This window comes from Eriocheir sinensis, chromosome 49, assembly GCF_024679095.1.
Source record: "Eriocheir sinensis breed Jianghai 21 chromosome 49, ASM2467909v1, whole genome shotgun sequence".
NCBI classification, from domain to species: Eukaryota; Metazoa; Arthropoda; class Malacostraca; order Decapoda; family Varunidae; genus Eriocheir; species Eriocheir sinensis.
In genome coordinates, this window is record NC_066557.1 from 6,119,464 (window position 1) to 6,141,963 (window position 22,500).

A 22,500-nucleotide genomic window follows, 5' to 3' on the forward strand; every position below is an offset into this window, starting at 1 on the left:
GGAAAAAGTAAAGGATGATAGGCAAGGAAGAGAAGAGAGAAGGAAAGGAAACAAAGATGAAAGGAAGGAACAAAGGAAGGAAAAAAAGAAAAGGGGAAGATAAGAAAAAAATAAACGATAGTACAAACGTAGATAGGGAAGAAGGAAGGACAAAAGGAAAGAAGGAAGAAGAAAGACGAGAAAGAGAAACAAAAGTGGAATGAGCGGAGGAATGAATGAAAGACGGAGATAATGATAGAAGGGAGAGGAAGAAAGGGAAGAAGAGAGGATGAGAGTAAAAGATAATAGAAGGAAGAAGGGGAGAAAACCGAGAGAATGGAGGAAAATGAGGATAAGATAGATAAAAAAGGAAAGGAAAGACAAGAAGGAAGGGAGGAAGGATATAGAGAAGAAGAAGAAAGGAAGAAGATAGGATAGAAAATGAATAATAGATGTACAAAGAAATAGAGATAGCTTACTTTCTCATTCTCTCACTTTCTCTCTTTCTTGCTTTGTCACATGGTATACGCGGAAGTGAACCATATGAGAGAGAGAGAGAGAGAGAGAGAGAGAGAGAGAGAGAATCAAACTGTCAGGCTACAAAGAGGAATCTCGTATGACGTCGTTCGAATTAGCTCTCTCTCTCTCTCTCTCTCTCTCACAACCACCACTTTTCGCGTCAACCACTTCAATGGGGACTCTTACCCCTTCAAAAGACCCCCTCCCCCCTTCCCCCCTCCCCCTCTATTTTTTTCTTCCTTCCCTCCCTCTCTCCCATCCTCTTTCCTCTTCCCCCTGTATCCCTCCTCCTCCTTCTTTCTTTCTTTCGTCTCCTCCTCCCTTCTTCTCGTTCTATAGCTCCTCCTCCTCCTCCTCCTTCTCCTTTCATTCTCTCTATCTCTTTTCTATGATATTATTGTCCTCTCTACCTTTCCTCTTCTTCCTCCTCTCCTCCTCCTTCTCCTTATTTTTTTCTTTTACTTCTCTTCATCCTCTTATGCTATTTCTTCGTCTTCTTCTTCTGCTTCTTTCTACCTCTTCTATCTTTCCTCTTCCTCTTTCTTTATCTCTCTATCTCTCTTCTAAGATATTGGCTTTTCACCCTCTTTTTCTTTTTCTTCTCTTCCTCTTCCTCCTCCTCCTCCTCTCCTTCTCTTCCTCCTCCTCCTCCTCCTCCTCCTTCCTTTAATCGTCTTCCTCCTCCTCCTCCTCCTCATTTCCTTGAATCTGCCAACTATTTTGCTTCTGCGATTTTATCAGAGTGACTGAGAGAGAGAGAGAGAGAGAGAGAGAGAGAGAGAGAGAGAGAGAGAGAGAGAGAGAGAGTTTACGTATCTTGATGAGTATATCTCTTTTGTACATTTACGAATTTATAATGAAAAGGACTGAATATAGAAAATGGAATTATTATTATTATTATTATTATTATTATTATTATTATTTTCATTTATTTATTATTATTATCCCTTCAGGTTGGTATATGACAATTTAGTTTTACGACAACCAGTGGGCAGGCTCTCTCTCTCTCTCTCTCATTTCCGTCCTCTCTCTCTCTCTCTAAATCATCAATACGATCTCTCTCTCTCTCTCTAATACCGCCCTTGTAACCTTCTCTCTATTTAAAACTATCTCACTCTCTCCTTTCTTTAAACGTTTGCTCACTTGGGGATTATCTCTCTCTCTCTCTCTCTCTCTCTCTCGGGGACATCACAGGTAGGAATTCCTCCAGCTTAATCAAGTATGGCTCGCAGGTAAGGCCAGGTAATGTCTCTTTTCTCTCCCTCCTCCTCCTCCTCCTCCTCCTCTTTTCCTTTCTTGTCCTCCTTTTCACAGCCGCTAAATACCGTGTCTCTTCTTTTTCCTCTTCCTCCTTATTGTTTCCTCCTCTTCCTCCTCCTCTTCATTGCCGCTAAATACCGTATGTCTTCCTCCCCCTCCCCCCCTGTCCTCCCAGCCGCTAAATACCGTATTTAAATCACACGGCGTGGCAGGGGGCGCCTCTTCCTCCTTTGTGCGGGTTGAGGACAATTAATATACGTGTGAGGGCGGCGGCGGCGGCGGCGACGGCGGGCGGGGGGCGGGGCGGCTGTCAGCGTGTCAACGACTCACAACTAATCACTCTTGGCATTCGCCGGCTGGACGCGACGCTCGGCCAATCCCCGGCGAGGGTTTGCCCGGCCCCGCCCCCTGCACCCCAGCCCGGCCAATGGCGTGCCTCGGCGCCCTTCAGCCTCATCGACCGCGCCGCCCCGCCCCCGCCCGCCAATGGCGAGCCGCGCCGTGCCTGACGTCACGGCCGCCGCCACGTCCGGGGCCGCCGCGGCAGAGCACGTCGTAGTTCAGCGGCGCCAACTTATCAGTGAGCCTAATGGCTGTTATATAGTAATTACTCACCGAGATTTAAGCGAGGAATCAAGTTTTGGAGGGCGGCAGTGAGCGAGGGGAGGCGCCCGCCAGCCTGAGCCGCCCGCCAGCCTGAGTGAGTGAGTGAGTGAGTGAGTGAGAGGCGGCCAGGCACACACACACACACATCGACTCTGAGCTCTGTTGGTGCTGCCGCCGTGCCGCCGTGACCATGCTGGTGCCCAGTGACGGCGTGGCCAGCGGCGGGGGCAAGCTGGTGGCCGCCCTCGAACAGTTCTACAGCGAGCAGGTGGCTAAGAGGCGCATGGTGGTGAACAAGCGCGTGGAGGAGGTGGTGCAGGTGGCCCACGACCTCATGAAGCACGTGGAGGCACAGGAGCCGCGATGCCTCTCCACGCTGACGCAGGCGGCGGGCCGCTGGGAGGGCCTGCACATCCTGTCGCCGCACGAGTACCAGGTCACCATCTACCTCAACCAGATGGGCGAGTTTAACCTGGTGGACGACGGCACAGTGCCGGGCAGCGCCGTGCTCAAGCTCAGCGACGGCCGCAAGCGGTCCATGTCCCTGTGGGTGGAGTTCATCACGGCATCCGGCTACCTCTCCTCCAGGAAGATGCGGGCCCGCTTCCAGACGCTGGTGGCCCAGGCGGTGGAGAAGAGCCAGTACCGGGACCAGCTGCGCATGGTGGGCGGCACGTCGGAGGTGCGGGTTCGGATCCGGGACACCTACACGCTGGACCTGACGCTGGCCTTCAAGTGCTACGGCATCTGGCCGCGCTCGGCGGCCCACTGGCCCGAGCTGTCGCTGCCCTGGCCCGGCGTGGAGCTGGCCGCCGAGGTCAAGATGTCCGGCTTCACGCTGGTGTCGCGGGACTGCTCGCACCTGGCGCGGGAGAAGGACAAGGACAAGCAGGACGCGGCCATCACGGCGGAGGGCGACACGTGGGTCATGGTCTTCATGGAGGCCGAGGACCGGCTCCTGACGCAGGGCTGCCGCAAGAAGTGTCTCTCCATCCTCAAGACGCTGCGGGACCGCCACCTGGACCTGCCCGGCAACCCCGTGTCCTCGTACGTGCTCAAGACGCTGGTGCTGTACGAGTGCGAGAAGCACCCGCACGAGTGGGAGTGGGACACGCTCAGCCTCGGCGACCGCATCAACGGCATCCTGCTGCAGCTCATCTCCTGCCTGCTGTGCCGCCGCTGCCCGCACTACTTCCTGCCGCAGGTCGACCTCTTCAGGGGCTCGCCGCGGCAGAGCCTCACGCAGGGCGCCTCGCAGACCTGGCGGCTGACCCGGGACCTGCTGACCCGCACCGAGTACCTGCAGCAGTGTTAGGACCCCTGCAGGACCAGCAGGACCCGGACCTGCCCCGCCCCGCCCCGCCCCGCCCCGCCTCGGCCTCGCGGCGGGCAGGCGGCATCGATCGGGGCGGCGGCGGCAGGTCGTGGCAGGTCAAGATGGATGGCGGCGGCGAAGTCCCCGCGCCGCCCGTGACATAGGCGGGTGGGGGGGGCGGGGCGGGGGGCGGGGGTATCGGCGCGCGGCCCGCCAGGCCCCGCCCACACTGCACCTCCTGCAGGCACGACTCACGCACCAGTAATTAGCGGCGCGAGGCGGCGAGGAAGTCCCGCGGTGCCGAGTGCCAGCCGCCGCCGCCGCCGCCCCCGCCATGCTGGTGCCCGCGGAGGTGCCGGGCGCCGCGCAGGCCCGAGCGCTGCACCAGGTCAACAAGTACGCCAGCGAGCGTGTTGCCGCGCGCCGCGCCGCCGTGGCCAAGAGCCTGCGGGAGGTGGTGAAGGTGGTGCAGGAGGTGCTGAAGGAGGTGGAGGTGCAGGAGCCGCGGGTCATCTCCTCCCTGGCGGAGGTCAACGGCCGCTTTGAGGGCTTCACGGTGCTCTCGCCCACCGAGTTCGAAGCGGTGCTCTACCTCAACCAGATGGGCGAGTTCAACTTCGTGGACGACGGGTCCATCCCAGGCAGTGCCGTGCTCAAGCTCAGCGACGGTCGCAAGCGGTCCATGTCCCTGTGGGTGGAGTTCATCACCGCCTCCGGGTACCTCTCGGCCCGCAAGATGCGCTCCCGCCTGCACACGCTGGTGGCGCAGAGCGTGGACAAGTGTGCGCACCGCGACGCCGTGCGCATGGTGGGCGACACCAGCGAGGTGCGGCTGCGGGTGCGGGACCGCTACGTGGTGCAGATCACGCCCGCCTTCAAGTGCTCGGGCGTGTGGCCGCGCTCCGCCGCCCACTGGCCGGCGCCGCACGCCCCTTGGCCGCCGCCCAGCCTGGTGGCGGAGGTCAAGACGGAGGGCTTCGACCTGCTGAGCAAGGAGCCACCTGCCGCCGGGGGGCGCGCTGCGGGGGGCCTGGAAAGCGACGCGTGGGCGCTGTCGTTCGCCGACGCGGAGAACAGGCTGCTGTACGGCGCGGCGCGGCGGCGCGGCCTGGCCATCCTCAAGACGCTGCGGGACCGCCACCTGGACCTGCCCGGGGAGCCCGTGCCCGCCTACGCCGTCAAGACGCTGCTGCTCTACGAGTGCGAGAAGCACCCGCGGGAGTGCGAGTGGGAGGAGGGCGTGCTGGGGGACCGGCTGGTGGGCGTGCTGCTGCAGCTCATCACGTGCCTGCAGTGCCGCCGCTGCCCCCACTACTTCCTGCCCGCCATCAACCTGCTCAGGGGAGCCTCGCCCCCCGCCCTCGAGGCCGCCGCCAAGCAGGCCTGGCGCCTCACGCGGGAGCTGCTCACCAACCCCCGCAGCCTCGAGAAGCTCTGAAGACCGCCCCGCCCCCGCTGCTGCCCCGCCCCGCCTCGCCCCACCCGCCCCGGCACCCTCACCACATCATTGTCATTACTATTATTTATGGCGCCGCCGCCGCGCCGCCGTGTTTAGCTGTGATATCCTGAGTTGTGTGCGTCGGGACGTGTACATAGCGTGTGCGTGTGTGCGCCGCGTGCGTGCGTGTGTGCGTGCGTGCCGGCGCGTGGCCGCTGGGGGTGTGTAGGCGCGTGGGTGGCCCGCCCGCGCCGCGCCCACCCACGCCTTTGTCTGGCGGGCAGTGAGCCTGAGTGTGACCCCGCGACCCTCCCTTTGTAGCCCACACCGACGCCCCGTGTAGCCCAACACTCAGCCTTTGTAGCCCAACGCTGACTATAACGCCGTACAGGACCCCAGACCCTACCTTTGTAGCCCAAGTGTAAGCTATCCTCCCTTTGTAGCCCAATTGTGACTCGCTCCGCAGCCCAAACACGACTCAGGCTCTTCCCTTTGTAGCCCAAGACACCCTTCCTAGCCCAAGCCTCCCTAGACCAAAATAGCACTAGTTCAAAAATAGCCCAACCTTCCCGGTGTAGCCAAAAACAGCCCAACGCCCACCCTTTAGCGGTAAAAATAGCCCAAGTTCCCCTTTCTATATGTAATCACGAGGTTAGTAATGATAAAATAATAATAATAAATAACAAAAAAAATAAGTAATTGTTTCCATTAAATGTTCCGAAATCTTTAGTCCGCTTTCCCTCCCTTTCCTTCCTCCCTCTCTCCCTTCTTCCTCCCCCCTCCCTTTACTGCCCTATGTAGTGTGTGAAGGTGACTTGTATTGATAAAGAGGAAATGAAAGAAAATGATAGAAAGGAAAATGCGAATAAGACGCTGATTAGAGAGAAAAAGATGGTGAATTTAACGAGGATGAGGAGAGAGAGAATTTAAATGAATATGAATTAAGAGGGAAGATGTAAATTAAAGAGAAATGAAAAGTGGAAATGAAGGTGAAAAGTAATAAGAGGAATATGAGGATGAATAAGTATGGGAAGAAGAGAAAGGTGAATGAATTAAATTTAAAGAAACTGAAGGTATGATGAGAAGTGTCGAAAACAAGAAAAATGGTGAGATGAATATGAAGTGATGATGAAAACGAATATGATGAAAAATAATTACAATGAAGAAAGTGAATATAACGAATCTGAATGTGAAAATTAAGGTGAAGAAGAGAGAAGATGAATATTAAATGAAAATGTAACTGAAAATCAAACTTGGATATAATGAAAATGAATGAAAATGTGCAAATACGATGATGACATGACAATGAATATGACTCAATAAGGAACATGAATACAATAAACAGACAATGCAGAAAATGAGCGTAGTGAAAATAATGAACAAATAAACGAATATGATGAAAATGAGTAAACAGTCAGTGGCTATTGTACTTAAGAAGAGACGAACATGAACTGATTATATTATTGATGAAAATGACTCACTCTCGTGTGTACTTAAGGACGTGAATGTGACCTGGCGTGTGAATTTTACCTGTGACATTTTTTTTAATTAAGTGAAGGTGTGTTATAAACTTTCACCTTTTACCTGTCCTTCCCTTACCTTCGCTTACCTGTCCCTCCCTCCCTATACAGTCTGTTATTTTATCTATCTTTACCTTCCAGTCTTCCTACCTTATGTTACTTTTCCTCCCTTTCTCCCTTTCTTCAGTTGCTTACCTCACTCCCTCCCTCCCTCCCTCCTCGACCTTCTCCACCATATTAAATTTCTTCTTTAACTTCCTTCATTTTTTTCTTTCTTCCTTTTTTTCATTTATTTTTCCCTTGCAGTTTTCCCTTCCTTCCTTTCCTTTCTTATCCACCTATCTATATCTATCTATCTAACTACCTACTTATCAATCTGTCTACCTCTATCTACTTCCTTCCTTCCTTCCCTTCCTTCCCTCCTTCACTATACCTACACTAAGTCAACGCGTTATATACATTATTTATTGTGTCGTCTTGTAAGAGTTGTCAAATACAGGATTAAGTCGTGAACAGCTCCAGCCTTTTGTTTCCATTCCACCGCATCACCACCACCACCACCTCCGTGACCACTAATGGGAGCCTGGTGATTGAAGGTAAATACAGGTGTTGGGAAAATGGGTGAGCGGCAGCCAGCAAATGTTCAGTGTGGAAAGGGAAAGTGAGGACATAGTGGTTATACATTTAAGTGAGGCGAGGGAGGAGTGAAAACAGGTGGGCAGGTAAATAGAGTAATGTTAGTCGTATATAAACCTGACGCGTAGCAGGTGTGGGTGTGTGTGGGTGTGTGAGAAGTTTATTTACCACATGTGAAATTAAAGGGCAGGTGTGTACAGGTGGGTGTGACGACAGGTGAAGGGTGGATTCATTTACAACGCGAATATTTACGAGATGAGTTGAAGGAGAAGAAAAAAAAGCTCGTGACTAAACTTATGAGGAAAAAAATACTTGTAAGAAAAATAAGGGATGGGTTGAGTCCATTACCACACGAATATTTGAGATGAAAAGAAGGAAAATAACAAAGCTCAACAAACTGAACTTAATGGAATCAGTTAACGAAGTAAAATTATGCGGGAAAAATAACTTGAAAGGAAACAAAGGAAAGGTTGATTCATTTACTACACGAATATTTCAGAGATAAAGAAAAGGAAAACTAAGACCATCTCACTGAGCTTAAGGAAATCAGTTAACGAAGTAAAATTATGACGAAAAAAACTTGTAAGGAAAGAAAGGAAGGACTGAGTCATTTACTACAAGAATATTTTAGATATGAAAAGAAGGAAAAATATCAAAGTTCATCTGGCTGAACTTCAATAAATTAGTTAACAAAGGAAATTTATGCAAGAAATAAATAACTTCAAAGAAAAAATAAAGAGGAAGGATTGAGTCATTTACAACACGAATATTTTAGAGATGAAAAGAAGGAAAAATATCAAAGTTCATCTGGCTGAACTTCAATAAATTAGTTAACGAAGGAAATTTATGCAAGAAATAAATAACTTCAAAGAAAAAATAAAGAGGAAGGATTGAGTCATTTACTACACAAATATTTTAGAGATGAAAAGAAGGAAAAATAACAAGAGCTCATCTGGCTGAACTTCAATAAATTAGTTAACGAAGGAAATTTATGCGAGAAATAAATAACCACAAAGAAAAAATAGAGAGGAAGAGTTGAGTCACTTACTACGCGAATATTTTAAGAAGTAAAGGGACGGAAAAATTACTAAGACCATCTGACTGAACTTCGATGAATTAACTAAACGAAGCAAAATTAGGCGGGTAAAAGAAATTAACTTCAAAGGAAACACTAGAATTATGACAAAACGTTGAGTATGAGCAGGAAACAATATTAACCTCAAAGGGAAAAGAAGGTGTCGAAAAGATAATTGTATGTAAAACTCAAATGTGATAAACTGCCATAATCAGATGTTACAAACTACCACGACTCTAAATTAGGGTAGGCCCAGGTGTGAGGCAGGTGATAAGGAGCACATGGAGTAACTGAGTGACGGCGTTAATGTAAAAATGATTGACAGTGACTGAAATGCGCCAAAGGAAAAAATAAATGTGAGGAACCCTTAATACAGACGTCATATACAGAAACTCAGGTGTGGAAACAGGTGACCAGGAGTAAATGACGTAAATAAATACAACAAATAGTGTAAAGTAAAATTATTAATATATGATTCAAATGCGTCGACAAGAATACCTCAATATACGAATACAGACTTCATTAGCGGAAACTCAGGTGTGAATACAGGTGACTGGGAGTAAACAGCATAAATAAGTACAAATAATGATTGATATTTGACTGCATAATAGTGACTGATATATGTAATTCAAATGCGTCAACAAGAATATTTCGATACACTTATGCAGACTTCATTAGCGGAAACTCAGGTGTGAAAACAGGTGACTGGGAGTAAATAGCATAAATAAGTGCAACAAATAGTGACTGATATTTGATTGCTATGCGCTAACAAAAATAATTCAATGACAAACCTTTAATACAGACTTAATTAAGGGAAATTCAGGTGTAAAAACAGGTGTCTGTATATAAATAACAAAATCAAGTGCACTAAAGAATTTAAAATACAATGATTGACATGATTATAATGCGGTTACTGGAATAATTGAATTTGCAGGTAACACTAAAGAATATTTTTTTTATCATTATTTACTTTTATGTTCGCAGGGAGATAATACGTAAATGGACCGGTGTTACACAAATAATGACTAATAGACGAGAAACTAATGTCTGAAATTGTGCAAGAATATTTCTGATCAATCATTATATATTTTCTTTGCGTAACACGGGAGGACGCGCGGCTCATTAGGCGCAGGACAGGTGAGGTGAACAGGAACTCATGACGGGTGTGCAGGACGCGTCAACGCCGGGAACGGAAATGACGAGTGAAGAGCCAAAAATATACACAGGGACAACATGACAACAAACATGTACAAGACCCGAATATGAACAACTTTGGGTTACTCATAATGCGAAAAAAAAATATTAACGAAGAAAAGAGACGATCATGAAGATTGACTTGCGCAGGTGTTCCAAGAGAAGTCACTTATTACAAAATCAAAAACAACGGCAGAATCTTAATTATGTTCAGCTTTCATTAACCGTGCAGCAGCGACGGGTCAAATTTGTGGCTTTCCCGTGTTGCAGCGACGGGCCAAATTTGTGCCATGATATAACCCCCCCAGAATAGATGATGCATAAACTGATCACAAATGCTTTGATATATATTATGAAATGGTTTGTGTGAGTGATGATTTTTTCTCTTTTTTCTCGCTTAGAGGGACCATTAAGAAACATGATCCCTGCTGCTACCGGGTTAATTTACGCATACAACGTTTCTAATTACTTCCTTCTTGACCTATTTTCGCCATATCATCATTAACATAAAATCAATGTGGTGGGAGTATATAGTTATCGAACCGAAAGAGTGGTTCATGAAAAGCTCGTATAGGGAACGGCGTCTGGCTGACTGATAGTGTTGAAACTGGTCTCAAGGTAACGGCCTGAGAAGGGAGAGATTTTAACATCAACTTTCAAATCAGGTAACAAAGCTGAATTAAACAACTGATAACATTTATAATTGAAATACATAAAAAAAGAAGATAAGCTTGCAAAAGATATGATTACTTAGTTTATTACGATAGAAAAACTGTAACAAACTTCAGAAAAAAATAAGAAAGAAAACTAAGATAGAAATGGAGTAAGACAAAATAGTAATTACTGAAAACCTGCGGCATAAAATATTGCAGATGAGATATATAAAAAAAAGAGAAAAGAAAAAATAAAGACATTGAAAAATAATATATTCCAAAGACAGCGCGAAGGAAGAAAGCTTTGAGAATACGCAATGAAACTGACCAATACAGAAAAGGTAAAATAAAAAATCAAATAAATAAAAATCATGAATGCAACACACACACACACACACACACACACACACACACACACACACACACACACACACACACACACACACACACGAACACGCACTCAGCAGAAAACAGACAGGAAGTTGTAAAAGAAAAAGCAAAAAGCAGAAAGAAGATTAGTTGCAAACAAAAACGGAGAACATGAACGTAACATAATAAATAAACTGTGAGTGTGAAAATGACGAAGGAAACAATTGAGAACACTGAGAGGGGAGGGAAAGGCAGTCCAACACGCGGGTATCTAAAAACAGTGACAGGCAGACGGCGAGGAGGAAAAACAAGAGTCTGAAGGCAACAATAACAGGAGGGTAATTACGGAGCGTCGGTAGCAGGGAATATTTTTAAAAACTTGTAATTATCTTCCAGGTTAATTACGTGTCGATAAGAAATAATTAGGAACCTTAATTTATTTTTCTTCTTCTCAGTGATTAAATTTTTTACGTCATGAACCAAGTAATAATAGATAAGGTTGTAATGTTATAGGAAAATAGATGGGATTTCTCTCCCCGTGTCGATATGTTGACATGACTGACATATTTTAACACTCCTCATCTCAGAGTGAGTTGAACGTTGCAAGCAAAACAACATTAGATAAGAAACTAATACCGCAGGAAAACACATTGTATCTCTCTCCCCTTCTTGATGATTTGATGATTTGAAATAATAACCAATCTTAATATACTAAATACCGCAGGAAAACACGTTGTCGCTCTCCCCTTCCCCTTTGATGATTTGAAATAATAACCAATCTTAATATACTAAATACCGCAGGAAAACACGTTGTCGCTCTCCCTTTCCCCTTTGATGATTTGAAATAATAACCAATCCTAATATACAAAATAATTTAAACGTTGTAAACAAAATAATGCTAGATGTTACAGCAAAATTACAGAAAAAGATATGCATGTTATTTCTCAGTGGCGATAATTTGTTGATATGAAAATTTACCAATCTTTTAATTTTCTTCTCATCAAAATTTAAACGTTGTACGGATAACACGATCAGATGATAAAGTAATATTAAAAAAAAGTCTGAATTTCTTCCCCAATGTCGCTTATTTGCTGATAGAAAATAACGATGAACCTTGACACTTCCTCCACCTCGTTGGACTTCAAACACCGTGACCGAAACAATAATAAGCGATGAAGCAAAATTAGAGAAAAAGACGTATTTCCTTTCTCGATGCCGATCATCTACTGACGGGAAACAAATACTTATAATCTTGATGCTTCTTTCTCCTTAGAGCAATTTTAACATCTTCCCCTCAATTTTTACTTTTTTCCCCTCAATTTTTACTTTTTCCCTTCAATTTTTACTTTTTCCCCTCAATTTTTACTTTTTCCCCTCAATTTTTACTTTTTCCCCTCAATTTTTACTTTTTCCCTTCAATTTTTACTTTTTCCCCTCAATTTTTACTTTTTCCCTTCAATTTTTACTTTTTCCCCTCAATTTTTACTTTTTCCCTTCAATTTTTACTTTTTCCCCTCAATTTTTACTTTTTCCCTTCAATTTTTACTTTTTCCCCTCAATTTTTACTTTTTCCCTTCAATTTTTACTTTTTCCCCTCAATTTTTACTTTTTTCCCCTCAATTTTTACTTTTTCCCCTCAATTTTTACTTTTTCCCCTCAATTTTTACTTTTTCCCCTCAATTTTTACTTTTTCCCCTCAATTTTTACTTTTTCCCCTTAATTTTTACTTTTTCCCCTCATATTTTACTTTTTAACTCTGTCATTCGTAATAATATTGACCATTGTATATTCAACCTTCTCTCTATTAACGTTGTGAGCAAAACAATATCAGATAAGAAAACAATATTAGGCAACAAAACAATGTAATCCCTTTCCCAATGTCGATTATTAGCTAAAAGGAAATACTCACTAATTTTCATACTTGTTGTCATAGGAATTAAAACGTTGTAAACAGACAAAAATAGATGAAAAACAATATTACAAAAAAAAAGTAATTCCTTTCTCAATGTTATTTGGTGATAGGAAGTAATTGTAAATCTTCATAATTGTTATCATATGAATGTAAGCGTTGTAAGAACAATATTAGATACGAAAGCAAAATTAAGGAAAAAAGATTGAATTCCCTTCCCGGCGTTGATTATTTGCTGATGGGAAACAATTATTAATCTTCATACCCATTTTTTCTTCTCAGAGTAATTAAACGTTGTAAGAGACGCAATATTAGATAAGGATTACAGAAAGAGATGTGTAATTCCTTTCCCGATGCTGATTATTTGCATGTGCATTTTTTTTATTCTCAGAGTAATTAAGCGTTGTAAGCAGCACAATATTACATAGGGATTACAGAAAAAAGGTGTAGTTCCTTTCTCGATGCTGATTATTTGCTGATAGGAATTTTATTAACCTTCATACTCCTTCCAACAGGAGTTTAAACGTCGCAAGCACAACAAAATTAGATGACCAACCAACACTACTGAAAACAACGATGAAATTCCCTGCCGAGCGTCGCTTCTTGGCTGACAGGAAACACTCACTGGTCTTGACACTTCCCTCTCCTCGGAAATATAAACGTTGTAAGCAAGACAGTTAGCAAGACAGTATTAGATATAAAAGGAATGTTACGAAAAAGTTTAATTCTTCTTCCTGGTCGACTTGTTAGTGATAAAAATCTATATTTAAACCAAATAAGTAAAAGTCTCTTGAATCGGCAATGACTTACTTAATGGCCTGTTCTTGCATTCAAACTTGTTCATTATGTTTGTTTTCCCCACGACAAAGTCTCCAAAAAACACTGATTCCAGGATGTTGATGAAGAAAATTGTAAAACGCTTTCTGAAGATCAATTTCAACCCGAAAACAAAACTTTTAAACTTAAAAATAATATTTTTTCACGTCATGCGAGAACATAAATTACTATCCATACATAAAAGGGTTTCCGATTCTTTCCAGTTCAAAGAGTAAACACGGCAGAGAGAGATTCAATAAGTGAAAATTTTCATAAAATTTGTTTGACACGAAAGAAAAAAAAAGACGGTTACGGAAAACTTACAAACGTGGACATATAGATTACAATTTGTATTATATAATAAATTAATTGAATTTCACAATAACTTGTTTGAATCTGATCATATTGGGATTAAATTCGATTCTTGTCAGATTCATTTACTTCTTAGATGATGTTTGTCGCTCAAGGTGTCCAAACAAAAAGATTAATAAGTCCAACGGTGTATAATGTTTATTTTTTTTATCTAATATATATATATATATATATATATATATATATATATATATATATATATATATATATCTATAGAGAGAGAGAGAGAGAGAGAGAGAGAGAGAGAGAGAGAGAGAGAGAGAGAGAGAGAGAGAGAGAGAGAGAGAGAGAGAGAGAGAGAGAGAGAGAGAGAGAGAGAGAGAGAGAGAGAGAGAGAGAGAAATAGCGCCAGGAAAATTATAATTAAACACACACACACACACACACACACACACACACATGACACTAATCTTTCACACACGTACACATAACTTTCGACATAAGTATACAATCCAAATTTTACGCACTTAATAAGATAAATAAATAAAAATAAATACACAAACTTTGGCTGGCCTTAATTATCTTAGGAAAGAAAAAAAATCAAGAAAAAGTACTTGAGTTTACTTTAAAAAATGGAAAAGAATATTTGACGACGATGAGAGAAACAGGCGGCTATGCACTGTCTTAGTAAAAACAATAGTCATGGTTAAAAATACTCCCATTAATTTGACACCTAAAACTATTACTTTGCTTCTCTAACTTTGACAGCGGAAAAAGATCGGTAATTACGTTTTTATTTCACACTGAAGATGAAGAACATGAAAGACGAAGATGAAAAGGAAAACTTCGCATCTACTTAAGGAAATTTTAATCTTGTTGGCGAGAAAAAAACTTAACCCAACTTGTTTCATCCTTAGAAGTCACGACAGACGCCTCCACTTTAGGGAAGATTACTTAAGAGACATGCAATCAGTGGTGTGACAAGTACTTAAAGAAAATTCGTTTATTAAAAATGCGAAAAAATAGGAAAAAAAATATGGAACTCCGATGACTTTGTTGCTTTAAATGTCATTACCTTAAGAAAAGAAAAAATCGCTTACTTCCTTCTTAAGATAACAAAACTAATTTACACGCATCTAATTTTACACTTTTTACACTTGGGAGAGAGAGAGAGAGAGAGAGAGAGAGAGAGAGAGAGAGAGAGAGAGAGAGAGAGAGAGAGAGAGAGAGAGAGAAAATATAAGGAAACTCAAACCATATGACAACTCTATTTTTACACTTACTGGAGAAAATAACTTACTCCTTTATAAATATGAATAACTTTGCTCCTTTGTAAATGACTGTCAACTTAAAAAAAAATAATAATAACACTCGCATATTCCCAGAACTTTTGCTCGAACTGGAAAACAAAACTTAACTCTTTCATAAACATCGATGACTTTGTTTCTCTGATTTTTTAGAAGACATTTGCTTTTGATTTTACCTTTAGGATGACGGAACTCGATTAGCGATTTATTTTAACATTTCACACTTCAAAAACATTAAGGTTGGTATTACAAGACACTTTCCCTTCTCACATTATCTATTTCTAAAGGTCAAAGAGGAGGTCAATTGGGTTTTAATGAGTGTTTCTTCAGGTTCATGGTACAGAAGAGGGGTCACACTACCACCAGGGTCATAGAACTGCTCCTGGAAATGCCCACAACTCCTACGAAAGCCTTGTCAAATGTGTTTCTCAAGTTCATGGTACAGAAGAAGGGTCACACTAACACCAGGGTCATAGAACTGCTCCTGGAAATGCCCACAACTCCTACGAAAGCCTTGTCAAATGTGTTTCTCAAGTTCATGGTACAGAGGAAGGGTCACACTACCACCAGGGTCATAGAACTGCTCCTGGAAATGCCCACAACTCCTACGAAAGCCTTGTCAAATGTGTGTTTCTCAAGTTCATGGTACAGAGGAAGGGTCACACTACCACCAGGGTCATAGAACTGCTCCTGGAAATGCCCACAACTCCTACGAAAGCCTTGTCAAATGTGTTTCTCAAGAAGGGTCACACTACCACCAGGGTCATAGAACTGCTCCTGAAAATGCCCACAACTCCTACGAAAGCCTTGTCAAATTAGTGTTCTTGGGCGGCGAAATGTCTAATAATACGGCCGTAAAAAACAAACACACGTCGACTTAATTCGCTCTTATTGAAAAAGTCGAATAAAATCAATGACGTTGTTCTTTTCACTAAATGTGGTTATACTTGAAAAAGAACTCGCCTGTTTATTGTACTTTCACGCTGATGATGATAAAACAAAACAACAATAACAACAAAAAAATCATACTTAAGAAAACTTTTACACTTGCCAAGAACAGAAAATATAAAAAAGAAAATCGTTGATCTCTTTTCTTCACATTCACTTAAGATGATAAAACAAAAACACACACGCCATCATACTTAACAAAACTTTAACTCTCACTGAAAAAAAACAATATAAAAAAGAAACGCTGATTTCCTATTTAATTTCACTTACTATGATAAAAAAAAATAATATAAAAAAAAACCGCTTATTTCCTATTAAATTTCACACTTAATATGATAAAAAATATAGAAAAGAAACTCGCTTATTTCCTATTAAATTTCACACTATGATAAAAGCACACGCCATCACACTAAACACAATCTCAACTCTTCCTGCCCAAAAAATAAAAGTTACCCCATTATAAACATACTTAACATAACATAATACCTTCCCCATCAAGCCCGGGCAGACGAGGGTAATGGGTAGGTAGGCTCTTAGTTAAGGGACAGATCCGCGGAACTATTGCTTCGACTTAATGACCTGAGAGAATACAGGTAAGGGGCAATTGTGGACAGGTAATTAGCGGCTACCTGAGGACGTGACTGATGGTAATTACAGGTGTGTTATGCTAATGAGCGGGAAGTGAAAATTAAGAAGATGACGCATTGTGGGACATTTATTATGAGAGAGAGAGAGAGAGAGAGAGAGAGAGAGAGAGAGAGAGAGAGAGAGAGAGAGAGAGAGAGAGAGAGAGAGAGAGAGAGAGAGAAAATAAGAGGAAACTCAAACCATATGACAACTCTATTTTTACGGAGCACGTGTGTGTGTGTGTGTGTGTGACAACTTCATTAGCTAAGGAAGGAAGCGAAATTGTAGTAGTGGTGGTTGTCGTAATCGTAGTAGTAGTATGACATAAAAAATAAAAAAAACGTTCTCTTATTGATGATAACTACACATAATAAAAATCAATAAATATGTAAACAAATAAGTAAAAGCTGCGAGCATCGAAAGTGTGGGAATGCGTTTCTGTGACCTCCTTGCGGCCTCAATAAAGTGGAAACTCAAGAGAATATAAGCGAAAAAAAAGGATGTATAATCAATAATAAAGTGCAGTTCAGTCTGTAAAGAAAAATAGGAATATTGAAGAATTAAAAATATATGCGATGAAATACGGAAAGATGAGTAATGAAGAGTGGACGAGGCCGAGTAGAGGATGATGGTAACAATAAAATAGGGAATAACTGATTAAGTATATACAGAAAAAAAATGTGCAAGCATCTACAGAGCCTGTGTGGGTAGTTAAGACGGAGAAACTTACAACGTTGAACATAAAACACATGTACGATAAAGTTAGAAAAGCTAAGCGAGTTAAAAGATAAAAACCGAGAGTACAGCATTAGTTAAGCATTATTAAAAAAAAAAATATAATACAGAAAAATGAATATTACGAAAACTTTGTAGAATTTACGTCAGTGTGAAAATTCGATTAACTAAGAAGAGGCGGATGATAATTAATGAGAAAAAAATAATCCCTAACATAAAATACGTCCCAATGCTTTTGATAATCCGGACGTTAAAACATACACGATAAATTACGGATTGTAGAGTGAAAATAAATAATCGATACTGTTCAACTTGCTGCAAGAATTTAAATAAAAACAACAACAACCTAACGTAGACTATAGCCTTTGATGGGTTGAAAAGTAAAATAAATATAAAACTACGAAAAATAAACTTCAATTTATTACGATAAAAAATTAAATTAGTGGCGATAAGAATGAAAATTTGATGCGATAAGTATGAGGATTTAAGATACGTGTGAAAAATTTAGTAGTATGAAAATTTGTAGCAAGAAGTAAGAAAATTAATAGTGATAAGAAGTAAGAAAATTAATAGTGATAGGCATGAAAATTCAAGATATATATGAAAATTTCTAACCATGATCTGAGAAATTGTTACCTCGATAAAAAGAAAAAAATAAATGCGGTAGGTAGATTAATTTAAAGTACAAACACCCACACCAACACCCCCCCACCCAACTACCCCCCCCCATCCCCCCCCCCCCAACAAACACACGATAATATACGAACACTTACGAGAAAACTTACGCATAAAAGTTACCCAAGAAAACACCCGCGACTACAAACACGATACAGTATGCACGAGTTTCGCACAAATCAATCTACAAAAAAATATAATACGACGCTCTTTTACGCACATACCCTGAAGAATAAGTTGCAGGTAAACACATGTATTAGGAGAAGCGTAAAAACACATAATAATACACTGGGTTAATATAATGTGTGTGTGTGTGTGTGTGTGTGTGTGTGTGTGTGTGTGTGTGTGTGTGTTGGTGGTATGTGCAAAAATGTTAATCCAGGTATCATGTGCGTGTATGTTTGTGTGTGCGTGTGTGTGTGTGTGTGTACTCACCCCCACGTACACGGCAGGATTATCACACTCACCTGGAAAGAGAAAACAATACATTAATTAACACAAACAGGTAACCCGGAAACACAAAGAGTAAGGACAGGTAAACAGAGGAACCCAACAAGGAAAAAAGGAAAAGTATAGGTTAAAAAATGAACTTGGAAATATTAAAAAAGAAAGAAGAAAATAAAAATGGTGTATACAGACTGGTTAACGGAGGCGCACGAGATCAAAATTAGGTAAAAACAACACTTGTAAATATGGAAAAGAAAAAAAGGAAAAGAAAATTGGCAGTATGTAAAAGCAAACTCGTATACGTAAATAAGAAATAAAGCAGGGCAATAAAAAAGGTACAAAAATAACCAGTAAATAAAAGGAAGAGATGGAAGAGAAACAAAACAGCAAAGGAAAATAAAAAAATAAATCAAAAAGACAATAAAACATGGAAACAAAGAACAGGTAAGAACAACAACAACAACAAAAAGCTTGAAAGGAACAAACAATACGAAAATAAAATAGAGGAGGAATACAACACAGGAGGAAGCAAATGAAATGACATAAAAAAAGCATAAAAACGGAGAACAGGTTGGAGAGAAAAATATATCGTGATGGAAGTGAAAAAAATAGAAAACAACGAAGGCAAATAAAATGTCGAGACTTGCGATGTCATGAAGGTAACATAAATGAGGAAAACAACACAGGAGGCAACAATGAAAAAAAGTAAGAAAAACACAGGTAAAGAAGCACACACACAAAAAAAAAAAACGAAAAACAGGTACGAAGGAAAAATATATCAGGAAGTAAAAATAATTATATATAAAAAAAAAACGAAGGCGGAGGAGAGGGGAAAGAGAGAAAAGGAGAGGAGAGAGAAAGGGCAGAGAGGGAAAGAAAGAAGAGAAGAGAAAGGGAAATAAATAAACGAGAAATAAAAAAAAAATCAGGATGGAAGTAAAAAAAAGAAAAACAAAGGCGGGGAAGAGAGGAAAAAGAGAGAAAAGAAGGAGAGAGGAAGGAGAGGGAAAGGAGGAAAGAAAGAAGAGGATAAAGGGGGAAAGAAAGAAGAGGATAGAGGGGGAAAGAAAGCAGAGGGGAGAGAGAAAAAAAGGAGAAGGAGAAGGGAAGAGGGAAAGAAAGAAAAGGGGAGGGAGAGAAACGAGGGGAAAGGGAAAAAAGGAGAAGAGAGAGGGAAGGGAGGGAAAGAAAGAAGAGGGAAGAGAGGAGAGAAACGAGGGGAAAGGGAAAAAAGGAGAAGAGAGAGGGAAGGGAGGGAAAGAAAGAAGAGGGAAGAGAGGGAGAGAAACGAGGGGAAAGGGAAAAAAGGAGAAGAGAGAGGGAAGGGAGGGAAAGAAAGAAGAGGGAAGAGAGGGAGAGAAACGAGGGGAGAGGGAAAAAAGGAGAAGAGGGAGGTAAAGGAGGGAAAGAAAGAAGAGGGGAGAGAGGAAGAGAAAGCAGAGAGGAGAATGAAAAAAAGGGGGAAAAGGAGAGGTAAAGGAGGGAAAGAAAGAAGAGGGGAGAGAGGGAGAGTAATGATGGGAGAAGGAAAAAAGAAGAGGGAGAAGCAAAAATGAGCAAATACAATGGAAAAGTTTGAGGTCTAAGAAAATGGAAGAGGTGAGCGAGGGAAAAGAGAGAGGAGGATAAAGGAAAAAGATAAGAGGCAGAGGTAAAAAGTATTAACAAAATAAAATAGCCAAAATTGTGAGGTCTCGACACAGGTGAAGAGGAAAATTGACGAGGACAGGTGCGAGTCGTCCAGGTCAGAGAAACAGCGGTGAGGACAGGTGAAAAAGACAGGTGGTATGTACAGTTACAGGTGAGTGTGTGTGTGTGTGTGTGTGATTTATTGCTGTCATTATTTTTATTTATTGTTGTTGTTTTTCTATTCTTTTTTTCCTTTCATGTTTCTCGCATCATAAAAACATCTTACGCGTCATCATTGTCACTGCATATATAATTTTTCTTGTTACAATCATTATTACTGTTATTTATGATTACCGCAAGATATATAAAAAAAGAACGGATATATTAATTTTACCACCACCACCACTACTACTACTACTACTACTACTACTACTACGAAAGACGGAAGAAGAGAATGAAGTCAAAATATGAAAATTCTACGACAAAGAGAAAAACGAAAGCAGACGAGGAGGAGGAGGAGGAGAAAGACGAGGAGGAGGAGGAGGAGGAGGAGGAGGGGCCATTAAAATTTAGTCATCCATTCTGGTGGAGGTGAAGATGACGAGATGACGACAGGAGGAGTCATCTTACGAGGAGGAGGAGGAGGAGTGAGGAAAAGAGAGGGGAGATTGAGGAGAGAGATAGGAAAATAGAGATAGTGGGGTGATATACTCGAGAGAGAGAGAGAGAGAGAGAGAGAGAGAGAGAGAGAGAGAGAGAGAGAGAGAGAGAGAGAGAGAGAGAGAGAGAGAGAGAGAGAGAGAGAGAGAGAGAGAGAGAGAGAGAGAGAGAGAGAGAGAGAGAGAGAGAGAGAGAGAGAGAGAGAGATCATGTGGTTTGAGGTTGACACATGGGAGGAGAGAAAGGGAGGGAGAGAGGGGGAGAGAGGGAGGGAAGAAGGGAGGGAGGGAAATATATAGAGGGAACTAAAAGGTAGGAAAAGAGGGTGGAGGTAAAGGGAGGGAGGAAGGGAGGAAAATGATGAATGGGAAAAGTGATTGAGAGAATGGGTAGGAACGAGGAAGGAAGGGAGGAAAGGAAGGAAGGAGGGAAGGAGAAAAACAGATGTAAGGAAGAGAGGAAAGGAAGGGAATGAAAAACAGGAGGAAGGAAAGAGAGGAAAAAGAAAAGAAAGAAATTTAAAAGAAAGAAGAAATGGAAAGAAAGAGGAAAGAAAGAATAGATGGTGGGAAATGGAAAAATGGAAGGGAGATGAGAAGAGGAAGGTAAGAAGGAGGTAGATAGAGAAGGGAGTTAGGGAGGGAAGGAAGGAGAGATGGAGAAAGGAGATACGAAAGGAGAGAAAAGGAAGGAAGGAAGGAAGAAGAAAAGGAGAAAAAATAAAGGGAAAGAATTATGGAAAGGTGAAAAGGGAAGAAGAGAGAGAGAGAGAGAGAGAGAGAGAGAGAGAGAGAGAGAGAGAGAGAGAGAGAGAGAGAGAGAGAGAGAGAGAGAGAGAGAGAGAGAGAGAGAGAGAGAGAGAGAGAGAGATGAAAAAGAATGGAGTGAGGTGAAAGAAGTGACATAAGAGAGGAAAAGAAGGGAGGGAGGGAGGGAGAGAGGAAGGGAAGGGGAGGGAGAGAAGAAGGGAGGGTGAAGACGGAGGTAGGGTGTAATTAGGGTGTCAACACTAAGGCAGGACGCTGAGAATGTGTGACTTAGTGTGTGTGTGTGTGTGTGTGTGTGTGTGTGTGTGTGTGTGTGTGTGTGTGTGTGTGTGTGTGTGTGTGTGTGTTGTAATTTTTCTCTCTCACTCTCTTTCAAATCGTTCTTACTTCCTTTCCGATTTCTCCTTCCTTTCTTTTTCCTTTCCTCTTCTCTCCCTTTTAATCTTCTTTTTTTGTCCTTCATCATCTTCTCTCGTCTTCTTTAACCTATTATCTTTTTTTCTCTCCTTCTCTTTTCCTCACTTTCTTCCCTTTTCCTATTCCTCTATTCTTCCCTTTCTTTCTTTCTTCTAGTTTTCTTCTTGTATCACTTTCCTATCTACTACTACTACTACTACTATTACTACTACTACTGCTACTATTACTACTACTACTACTACTATTACTACTACTGCTACTACTACTACTACAACTACTACTACTACTACTACCATTACTACTGCTATAACTACTACTACTACTACTCCTACTATTACTACTATTACTACCACAACTACCACCATTATTACAAGCCACGTGACAGAATCATAATTGCACGGTAATTTAAGGTGAGGTATGCGTGAGAGAGAGAGAGAGAGAGAGAGAGAGAGAGAGAGAGAGAGAGAGAGAGAGAGAGAGAGAGAGAGAGAGAGAGAGAGAGAGAGAGAGAGAGAGAGAGAGAGAGAGAGAGAGAGAGTGTTTAATCCCTACATCTTAAGAGGTAATACTAATAAATCTCAGCTTATCACACCACAACCTCCTCCTCCTTCTCCTCCTCCTCCTCATTCTGCACTTCAAAGAGAGGAGGAGGAGGTGGAAGAGGAGGAGGAGGAGGAAGAGGAGTGA

General features: G+C 42.1%; 3 protein-coding genes across 4 annotated transcripts in view; 2 read left to right on the top strand and 1 right to left on the bottom strand.

The window, feature by feature from the left end:
- The window catches only part of LOC126981746 (neurobeachin-like), a 112,709-nt gene that overhangs the window by 68,625 nt on the left and 21,584 nt on the right, over nucleotides 1-22,500 (bottom strand). The gene's annotated exons all lie outside the window — the stretch shown is intronic.
- LOC126981748 (protein mab-21-like 2) lies at nucleotides 2,318-3,683 on the top strand. Its single transcript, XM_050833274.1, has one exon. It carries the CDS (start codon nucleotides 2,555-2,557, stop codon nucleotides 3,677-3,679), a length of 1,125 nt encoding a protein of 374 aa, XP_050689231.1. The 5' UTR covers nucleotides 2,318-2,554; the 3' UTR covers nucleotides 3,680-3,683.
- Nucleotides 4,014-7,154, top strand: LOC126981749 (protein mab-21-like 2). Its single transcript, XM_050833275.1, has one exon. It carries the CDS (start codon nucleotides 4,014-4,016, stop codon nucleotides 5,115-5,117), a length of 1,104 nt encoding a protein of 367 aa, XP_050689232.1. The 3' UTR covers nucleotides 5,118-7,154.